Source organism: Cricetulus griseus, chromosome 2, assembly GCF_003668045.3.
Source record: "Cricetulus griseus strain 17A/GY chromosome 2, alternate assembly CriGri-PICRH-1.0, whole genome shotgun sequence".
NCBI lineage: Eukaryota > Metazoa > Chordata > Mammalia > Rodentia > Cricetidae > Cricetulus > Cricetulus griseus.
Genome location: NC_048595.1, coordinates 293,931,950 through 293,943,263, shown reverse-complemented (window position 1 = coordinate 293,943,263; position 11,314 = coordinate 293,931,950). Strand labels below are relative to the sequence as shown.

General features: G+C 42.8%; 1 protein-coding gene across 1 annotated transcript in view; it reads left to right on the top strand.

The window, feature by feature from the left end:
- The window catches only part of Wdr27 (WD repeat domain 27), a 74,779-nt gene that overhangs the window by 47,078 nt on the left and 16,387 nt on the right, over nt 1-11,314 (top strand). Inside the window, exons 22-24 of the mRNA XM_035440454.1 lie at nt 3,994-4,091; nt 5,739-5,841; nt 9,462-9,560. Of these exons, the coding sequence (XP_035296345.1) occupies nt 3,994-4,091; nt 5,739-5,841; nt 9,462-9,560 (300 nt within the window). The remainder of the gene's footprint in view (nt 1-3,993; nt 4,092-5,738; nt 5,842-9,461; nt 9,561-11,314) is intronic.

Sequence of the window (11,314 nt, the reverse complement as noted above, 5' to 3'; positions counted from 1 at the left end):
CCCCCACCCTGCTTTAGCAGCTAAGCACTTTGAATAGCCCCTACTCAGAAGACACATGGTTCTTATGACAGGGCTGAGTTAGGGACAGCAGACTATGGGTGGTGCATGGGGTAGGGAAACCTGTCAGCAGACTGTTGTGCCCTGCAGACAAATGTAACTGGATTTTCTTCCCAGCCTGGTCCTGCCATCCTCCAGCCCCAAATAAACACACAGACACTATATTAATTATTAAACTGTTGACCTATGGCTAGGGCTTCTTATTGGCTAGCTCTGTCTTAATTATTAACCCATTTCTATTAATCTAACTATTTCCACATGGTCTTAGCTTACCGGAGAATGCCAGGACTGTTACTCCTTTGGTGGCTACATGGCGTCTTCTCTCGGCACCACTCTGCCTCTCTCCCCAGCATTCTCCTAGTCTCCTAGCCCCACTTATCTTCCTGCCTTTATTGGCCAAACAGTGTGTTATTCATCCACCAATAAGAGAAACAAATGTACAGAAGAGCATCCTCCATCAGACAAAGCCAGTGCTGGCCCAGGCAGGCAGTGGACTTGATTCAGTGACATGTTTGTTAATTGGTATAGAAGGACCCAGCTTGCTGTGAACAGTGCTGGGCCTGTGGTCCTGGGCTATATAAGAAAGCTGGCTAAGCATTGCAACTGCCTATAATCCACCAAAACACGCCACCATGGTTTCTACTGACTTTCTTGGCTGAGTGAGTGAGTGAGTTCCCCGGTTAAAGGTGGGGCTGTGTGTGATAACAAGCAGGCCACCTTCAGGTTCTCACGTGAGTTCCCACCTGACTCCTGTCAGCGATGGATTGTGACCTGGAAATGTAAGCCAAATAAATCTTTTCTTCCCCTGCTTTGCCCTTGCCAGTGTTTTATCCATAGCAACATTAAGGAAACTACAACTGCTAAGTTTTTTTAAATAAAGGAGAAAGATTTGGTACAATTTTAAAGATATCAGTAAATCCTAAGTGTAATGATAAATCTTTACACCATGCCATCTGAGACCCGCCGCCACGTGGGCACCTGAAATAACACACAAAGTCTTATATTAATTACAATGCTGCAGGCCAATGACTAGGATTTATTATCTGCTATCTCTGTCTTAAGTATCAACCGTAATTATTAATCTATATATTTTATAAAGACTTATCAAGGATGCTGGCGGAATGTGTCCTGTCTTCCTGGTGATCACATGGTGATCACTCTCCCTCTACTACATTTCCCAGAATCCTCCTCGGCTCCTAGTCCCACCTATCTTGCTTTCCTATTGGCCAACAGTGCTTTAGTCATCAACCAATAAGACAAACATATACACAGAAGCACTTCCCCCATCTCCTGAGACCCAATATTTTCAATCTAAAAATTGTTCAGTGATTTAATAATATTGAATAAATATCTAACATTTAATCATTTAATAATACATAGCAATAGAAAAGTCTGGCCATCGACCCAGTTCAGAAGCATTCTTATTAACAATAATAAGAGGGGCTTAAGCCCTGCCTGTCCATCTTAACTGCTGGAGGCCTTGCTCACAACTCTGCTCTAGGTGATAGATAGGGAGCCTCACTGGCACCGACTGCAGTGGCCACATTGGGTCCTAAGCATCACAGAATGGGCAGTGGCCTACTTCATTCTTACCGGCATGTGATATTTGGGTCAAGTATGACCTAAGTGCTTCTGTTCTTGAACTGGAAGGACAGCACAAGCCACAGCACCCACATGGCTATAGTGAGTCTGACTGCTCTGACGTGCTGTGCGTCAGTGTACAAAAATGTCAGTGTATGAGCCACCAAGCCTGAGGCGAGCTTCTGTGACCTCATGCTCTTCCTCGAATTCCATCACCACCCCCCATGTGTTTATTTTCAGAAAGGTAAGCTAGGTATTTCCCCCATTTAAAACAAAAACCAAGAAGCAGAACTATCTTTCCTAACATAACCCCTCACATCTAAGAGCACAGCACCATGGCTCTCAAAGGATTGTCAGTCCACAAGGCCACATGCACGGGCACTTGAGCACTCTGCAGTCTCTGCATGAAGCCATGCATTAACCCTTCTGGCCTCAGGCAGATACATCCTATGGGAAGACGCCTAAGAGAAAAACATGCCTTGAGCCATCACCTAGGAAGGGAACAAGCCAGGCCCAGCGATGGCTTGTCCTCACACTGCGATGGCTCTCAGACCTACCCCATAAAATGGAGCAGAAATCACCAATCCCAGAACCACTTTGATGTTGATACAGACACAATGGTATTTCCGAGAGCCCACTGCTGTCTCAGTCATGAGGGAGCGTCATCTTCAGGTGTTACCTATTGTCTGACGACTCACTCAATCAGGAGTCTACTGTCTGCCTGGGACAATGCTGGCTTTGCTTGCAGAGCAGCGACAGTCTGCTGACAGGTTTCACCAACCTGTGCACCATCCACAGTCTGCTGTCCCTGTTCTGGGAAATCCTCCAATTGAGGCTTTCCTGCCAGATAACTCAGGGTTGAATGATCTTGAGCATCACAGCAACGAGGCAGTGAATAGATCACCATGTATCAGATTTCTTGACTATAAATGGGGACTGACTAGTTTGCTGAAAGGATGAAGAGCTAAAGACATGTGCAGAATGCTGTCTGGCACAGTTGATCCTTAGAGTGTGGCTTGTTCCCACCAAGTTTAATGTGAGCCTTTGTTTCCTGATTGTAAATGAAGTATGACTTCTAGGTCCATCTTTTTTTTTCCTGTAAATTTGGCTTTTTTTTCAAATTAATTTTTTATTTTTTTCCCTCTCTATTCTCCTCCCACTCCCCCATCTCCCCCCATCCTCCCATCTGCTCCTTGGAGAGAGTAAGACTTCCCCTGGTAAGTCTACTAAGTCTGTCTCATTGAGGCAGGACCAAGGCACCTCCCCATCCCCACACCCCTGTGACTAGGCTGGGCAAGGTATCTCTCCATATAGAATGGGCTCCACTAAGTCAGTTTGTGCATTAGCGTTAGATCTTGGATGAGATTGTCCCAGTAGTTCAGGTCATCTTGATGTAGCAAGAGAATGGACTTGTTATGAATTATAGTGTGTTTGATGAATGTTGTGAGCCAAATGGATCCTCTGATGGGGTCCATCCTTCTGGGGGACCATCAAAGTCATCAGATGTCAAGACCTGGACTTGCAGAGCCCTTACTCCCAGTGACATGTAGGGTCCACAGAATTTCATGTGTTTCATCACCAAGGTACCCACTCAGTGAACCTTAGAGCGTGATAATTGGTCAATAACTCTAGGTGCTCATTAAGGAGTGCATTGCATTCCAGATAATTTGTTGAATGGAAATTGCGATCAAGATGGAAAACAAATGCTGGTGTGTAAGCATCTTAGTCTGTTTATCTGTTGCTGTCTTGTAGTTCTGTAGCTCTAAAGGGCATTGAGCAGGGAGCAAACAGATATTGATTATTAAGAGAAGAGTGTGCTTGGCTAGTTATCATGCTGCTGCTCAACCTGAGGTTGTGTTCTGAGAATTACATTGTTAGTCATAGAGTGAACTTACACAGGCCAAGATGCTACAACGTCACCAGGCTGTAGTCTTGAGAGGCCCTGTTGCATGTACTGTCTGTGATCTACATAGGCTGCTATGCTGTTCACGGTTACATGGAGGTTTAGAGTCCCACTCTAAAGCTATACATTTAAGAAAGGTCGACTTCTGGCTTTAGATTTCAGTACTGTCATCTTGGGGTCTGTGAGATGGCTAAGCAGGTGAATTCACTTGACCAGTATTGTCATCTTGGGGTCTATGACATGGCTAAGCAGGTGAAGGCACTTGGGTTTATACCTGAGGGTGATGTGAGTTTTATCCCCAGGCTCCACTTGGTAGAAAGAGAACCAACTCCTGCAAACTGTCAGAGGTCTGTTTATACACTTGCTGTGGCATGCATCCCCTCCCAAATCAATTAGGTAAAATGTTCTTAAAAAGCTCCTCTTGATGTCTTATTTTCTTCGTCTGATGGCAGGGATCATCATTTACTACTCAACCTTCTCTGGCATATAATCTTTTCCTGACCACAGCTGTTGGTGATGGGGTTCGACTGTGGGACCTGAGGACTCTGAGGTAAGGGCCAGCCTGCATCAAAGCACTGCCCTAAGGGAAATTGGAGCTGAGCTGAGAATGCAACCTGATCCTGGTTGCAGATACTACAAGGCTGTGACTAGTCTAGGTATGCTCTAGAGAAGACTGGCTTGTACACATGCCGTCACTTGGGGAATGGTAAAAACCATAGGTGTGAGTCTGTTCTCTGAGGGCCAATCACACATGGCCCCTGAGAGTCAGGGATGTGAGGAAGGGTGTGCACACTACAGTACAGCTACTCCAGGTACGTTTTTCCCCTTCTCCTGTCACATGTCTTGCTTACACTGGACACTAGCACTGGGTTCACACAGCTCCCCTGGAGTAACACCGATGGTACTTCACCTTAGGCTGATTGATCTCCCTCTTTATCTTCTGGTAATTACAATATCATAAGCCATCACTGTGTAGAACACACACACAATGTTGTAAAATTGACAAGTGTTCCTATATGTTTGCAGTACACAGATATTCACAGGGAAACAACCAGCATTATGCTAGCTTTGCTCTTTGTCAGTAGAAGAAATATAAAAACTTCATCCTACGTTATATGGTTTAACTGAGATCTCGCCTACTATTCAGGGATGCTGTTTGGTCTTGACATGCCCCAAGTACCCACGAGGTGTCGGCCATGCTTGTTGATGCCTTTCTAAGGAAGACCCAGGCAACTAGGTTCCCTCTTAATAAAACTGCATAAATAATTGACTTTTTTCCCCCATGGGCAAGTTTTATATATCATGTGGTAAATAGTTGTGAAACTCAACCCTCTTACTAGAATGTTACACCTCCCCAAAAGTTATGGGTTGTTTCTTTACATAATTTATGACTTTAGAAGATTTGTTTGAAAAATGTATAATAATCTCTAGAAATATTGCTTATTTAATATTGCTCATATATAAAGGTTCATCTTCTCTTATATCTTTGGGAATTTATGACTTTGAAAGGAATTTAAATTATTTTAAAGGTCTCTTCAATTACCTATCATTAAATGAATCTCAATATGACATTTATTTCAAGGATGTAGTTCAGTGGTAGTATTTGCCTAGCATGAAAAAAAGCCATGGGTTTGATTCTCAACACCACACACAGACATCAAACAAAGTTTTGTTTATTTTTTTAGCTATTAGCTTAAAAAATGTTTGTAGCATGAAAAATAAAAGCCCAGAGACAGATATTGGGGTTAAAGCTAAAGATCAGAAAAGCAAAGCAGCCAGCCACTAGCTCTTACCTCTACCTCAGAAATGGGCGGTCCTGTCTCCACCAAACCTCAGACTGCACTGCTCCTGTCTCCTCCTGCCTTATATTCTTCTCTAGTGCTGGGATCAAAGGTATGGGATCCCAAGTACTGAGATTGCCTTTGTGTGAGCTGTTTCTCTTTTAGACTGATTCACTCTCCTGTAGCCCAGGGTGGCCTTGAACAGAGATCTGTCTCCTTCTGTCTCCCGAGTGCTGGGTTTAGAGGTGTATGCCACCACTGCCTGGCTTCTGGGGCTAGCTAGAGTAGCTGGCTTTGTCCTCTGATCTTCAGACAAGCTTTATTTGTTAGATCATAAACAAAATATCACCACACATGTTGATGTCTTAAGATGTAGCAGCTATTTTCTGCTCAGCTGTTCCTTTCTACCCTTGCAGGTGCGTACGCCGCTTCGAAGGACATCCAAACCGCTGTTATCCTTGTGGAGTTGCTTTTAGTCCTTGTGGAAGGCTCATGGCCTGTGGTGCAGAGGACAGACATGTATGTGTGTGTACTTCCTCCAAGTGTAGGGTTTCTAGGCGGTGTTATCAAATAGACCTTCAGCACCATTGAATATTGGGGTAAAAAAATCTATGTCGAGCCTGACAGTATTTTAAAAGACTTACCCAGCATTAGAAAGGCTCATTTTCACGGAATCACAATACACACTTATCGTTCATCACTCATTTATTAGTTATCATAGACACTGGGTACATACTCCATGAACGACTGTAGTGTGTGGTGTGGGAATGACAAGGTGAAGATGCCAATCATTGTAGTGTGGCTCATGGGTAATAAGGTATCCTTATTTCTCCTGGGTTTCTTAGAGAGCTGTGTGCTTCTCCCAATACAGGTGCCACCCTTCCTCACCACATTTCCTCCATGCCAGATCCGCACCTCCTGCAGATTCAGAACATAGAGGTCTTAAAGTGTCCCAGGGCTGTGTAGCACACTGCCACACAATTGGAGGCTAAGGCCACAGAGGAGGCCAGCCCCCTTGTGAGGTCTTGGCGCTCCTTGGCTGGAAACTGTGCTAACCCCTTCCTCTTCCTCCACTATGTGCCTCAAATCCCTCTGTCACCTGAAAGATCATTTAATGAATTGAGTGTTTGTCTCCTACAGTGTCCTTATAAAAATCCATTCTGAGAGAGTCACATGAGGCACAAAAAATGGTGGCGCCCAAGAAAGAGCCTGAGCCTGACTGAGGGATGGCTTTTGGGGTTCTTGTGGGGGACAGAGAAGTGCCCCAGCACTCCTTGTTCTACCCCAGTCATACAACATAATCTGTAACAGGAGCTCAGGCTTCTCCGGGAGAAGACAGGACCCCACTGCTAACACAAATGGCATCAAGATAGCAAGATTAGTGCATGGCCAACTGATTCTTTCTCTAGGAGGTGCCAAATTAGGAAGGCCAATGGTCAACAAAATCCTAGTGAAAATGAGTAGCTTCAAAAAGAAAAGACTTCAAATATGCATGGCACTTTACTCGTTGGAACAACTGCTGTTTTCTCTGGAATACTGCTGAACTTTACTTTCAGAAACAATTGCAAGAGTTAGTATAAAGCCTCGAAGACTTATACATCATTGACTAACTACACTTCCAATTTTGATTTTGTCTACCGTCATTACCCACATGCTCTTCGTACCTGACACCCTGCATTCAGAGAGCAGAAGAAAAGAAAAAGTGTGCCCTGAGACATTCACTGGTTGGTTTCATACATGGTATTATATATCACAGTGCTTTGGCTTTTTACAAAAATGGATGTTTTGCATGTAAAGGTATCATACTGTTCCACTGCCACCAGAGCGAGGAGGTCCAGTGCCTTGGTTATTCCTTTGTCAAACAAAGGAAAGCAATAGCCATCCTTTACTTTTTTAGACAGCATTTAGAGCTGTGCATGACACCTTTGGGGGTTGTATGTCCGATATCCTGCATAGTAAATATTTATATTACAGGCTTTAACAGCAGAATTACAGTACGAAGTATCAAAAAAATAATTTTATGGTTGGGGTTCACCACAGCATGAGGAACTGTATTAAAGGTCACAGCATTAGGAAGGACTGTTTTAGAGTATTTCATGGTAAATACTACTATGCTATATGAAAGGACATCTACAAAGTGTGCCTGAAGATTAATCAAAGAATTACTGGAGTCTAAATCAGCAGAATGGACTTTTAAAATAATATAATAAGGACTTGGGCATTGGTCAAAGTGAAACATAACTTGCTATTCATTTGCCTGCTATGTAGCAGATACTTAGTAAATATACACATAAAACAAATACGTTTTGTCTTTTTCCTTTGTTGTATGTAGAAATGGGCATGGGGCCTCAGGTTTGATTTGTGCAGATCTATTGAGCACCTGGTATGCACCAGGCACTGAGCTGCATATAAGAAATTATTCCTACCTAGAAAGACTTCTAAATTAGAAGAGTAAGAAATGTGAATACATAGTATAATGTGATTTGAGAGATACACACATAATGCGAGGAAGCTGAGATTTTAACAGTTAATGATTTAGTCAGAAGACATTATGGGGACAAGTAACATGAGCTAATTTTTGAAGGAGGAGTTGGAAGTTCATAAGAAAGGAAAATATGAAAAAAAACTCCCTTTGCTTTCTACCCAAAGCCAGTATACTAGGCACATTCTTACTTATAAATGCATTGTATAATTTAAACATTTATCACGTGTCTGTCATGTGATTTAGAAGCATAAAATCTAAGGAAAAGAATTCACAGCACCTTCTTTTTTGGAGCCTGCTGAGGCGTTCCTCAACTGTGTGTTTATTTCCATGTAGAAAATGGACACTGATGAGGAAAGTTATAAAATAAAATATTACAGCTTATAAAAAGAATCCATGTTGAAATTTAATGGCCCCTGTGAGCAGGCTCCACCCACAGGAATGGATCAATGCTATGGTCAGAGAGTGAATCGAGTCACTTTGAACTATGGACACTTCTGCTTTGAATCACTTGAGGACAAAGCATCTGGGAGGCGGAGGCAGGAGAATTCTACTGATTTTGAAACCAACCTAATACAATATAAATAAATATATATTTATTTATTTCAAGGTCCTAGTGTAAACAAACCCCACCTGAGTAGCTCATATCCATTAAAATTTCCCAAAGAAAGGACTTTTCCATAATCCTCTCCAAAAGAAAAATTAAGTGGAAAGGACTGGTTTTCATAGAAGATACACCTCTTAAAGATCAGCAAGATGCAATAATATCCATTTCAAACCATAAACATGTAAATAGAGCATCATGGTATTCCTTTGCATCGAGTAACTGACATGAACACTTGATAATGTTTCAGAGAACAGCTGCATCTAACTTAGGAATATCAACGGAAAACTCCTAAATGACATAGGGAAAAACAAACCCAGCCAGCTTCTTGTTTTTATCACCTGCTGCCATGCCTGCCCTGCTATATGGACTGTAACCCTAAGCAGAAATGAATTTTGTTCCCCTTCAGTTGCTTTTGGTTATGGTATTTTATCACATCAACAGAGAAGTAACTAACAACATGGAATGTGCAATAATTCTGGTAGTGATACTTCCTAGTCAATGGCAGAAAACCTCAAATTATTATTATTATCATTGTTGTTGTTGTTTGTTTTTTGAGGCAGGGTTTCTCTGTAGCTTTGGAGGCTGTCCTGGAACTCACTCTGTAGATCAGGCTGGCCTCAAACTCACAGAAATCTGCCTACCTCTGCCTCATGAGTGTTGGGATTAAAGGCGGTGGCAGTGTACAAATTACTCGTTTTCTGAGTTCTGTCAGGCTCGTGGGAGGAGCAATGTAACATCTTCTCCTTTGGGACTTTAACGTAATGTTGGCATGCAAAGGCCATGTGCCTTCCTAAGTATCTGTCATCAACTGTGAATACTCACTTCAGACTGTTGAGAGGGCGTCATGGGCTTATGACAGGAGGTAGAGAGGCTGAGCACACTTAGAGGTAAGCTGTACTTTGTGGCTCAGTTCTGTGACTTGGCTGGCACTGTGTCAGGCTTGTCAGCCATCACTGTGTCCTGGGTCAGCCACAGACCACACCTGAGCCAGAGTTTGGAGCTGGTCACCAGTCCTGCCAACCTCTAACACCTGCTTGTCTTGTCTCCTAGGCGTACGTGTACGAAATGGGCTCGAGCAGCTTTCTGTATCGTCTTGCAGGACACACAGATACAGTTACTGAAGTGGCCTTCAACCCAGCAGCTCCTCAGGTACAGTCTCCTGGTTTGAGCAGGGGCCTCTCCAGTTCATACCGGTTTTACATCACACTTAAAAGGTGGTCAGGTTTTATTTTGATGAAATATTATGGGATTTAAGAGTGCATGCAGCTGCGTCCAGGACCTGTAATCCTAGCATTCCAGAGATGGACGAAAGAGGATCAGGATCATGCATTTGTCAAATGTGTGGTGCTCTTTTAAATAAAGCTCTTTTGTTTTTTTTTTGTTTGTGGGGAAAGGGGTGGGGATCCATCATTTATTAGAGCTTCTTCTAGTTTCTTCTCTTTGATACCCATCTCTGATGGGTCTGGATTTCTAAACCATTTTCTTTTTGCTGAAAGAACTTCCAGGGAAGGAGTTTAGAGAGAATGTTTGTTGGAAACAAAATTCTTCCCTTTTGGTGTGTGTGTGTGTGTGTGTGTGTGTGTGTGTGTGTGTGTGCTGAGAATACTTTACTTTTCCTTAGAGAATTTCACAATGATAGTTTTCCCTCTCCCCGCCTTAACACCTGACATGGTTCACTTTGCTTGCATAGTTTCTGAGAATTGGCTCCAATTCTCACCATTTTTTCTTTGCAGGTAAAGTACATCTTCTTTCTGGCTTCTTTGGAGAATTTTTCTTTTTCTGACTTTCTTCATTTTGTAAATGCTGTTCCTAGCTGCCATTTTGTTAGTGTTTACCCTGCATGAGTTCTCCGAACTTCCTGACATTGCTGTAGGGAAATTCCCAGTCACTCTGTTCAAATCACAGCTTTTACTCCATTCTCTCCTGTGTCTAGTATTCCCATGACATATTTGGAGTCACACAGCTTATGTCTTCCCACACTCCTGGGCTTCTGTTCTAAGAGTCTTGACTTCCAGCATTTTATTTCCTGATATGCCTTGACTCCTGCCCTACTTGAACTAACTGCACATCTGTTCTTGCATGCTGACTGCCTTACTCAATGGAGCTCTTAGCATGCTAATCTTAGGTGTTTTTTTTTTTTTAAATTCAATTTATTTTAATTCCAATATCCCTGCCATGTGGAATCTGGTGTTGCTAAATCTTCTGAAACTACTTTTGGAGTTTTGTATGCCTTGTAATTTTTCTGTTGTTATGGTTTAGTTGTGTTATTTTTAAGGAACCATAGTGAAAGTCTTCTCATGGTGCACTGAGTCCCTGTAGTCCTGTGATCAGGTTTTCATCCTATGAGCCTGGGCTCTGGGCTCAGACCTCTCACAACTACATATGGACAGGACAGGTTAGCTGGGGGCTGAAGTTGCTGTGTCCCTTTCCTGGTCATTAAGCTCTAACAGGTACCCAGCAGGTGCAGCTGGTTTGCTCCCTGATGGCAGGCCTGTTGAGGACAAATGAATGCTCTTAAGGGTTTTAAGAAGAGCCCCCCCCAGCCCCAGTGGTTACCATGGAGATGGAGGTAAAGCTCACAGTACTGTGGGGCTTGTCCTGCTGAGCCTCTGCTATGTAGATAATGTATTATCCTGTTTTGGTAAGTTAATTAACACAAAACAGTAGTTCCCATATACCCACAGTTTTGGTTTTTGTAGCCTCAATTACCACAGATGATCCAAACACATTAGACAAGAAATTTCAGGAATAAGTAATTATGTCTTAAATTCTTTGTCATTTTTGAGTATTCTGGATTGTCTGTCTTACCCAGGATATTAGCCAGCCCTTTGTCCAGTGAACACCCCATGCTGTGTTCATCACCTGCTCACTGGATACTCATGCTTTATAGTTTGCCAGCTATG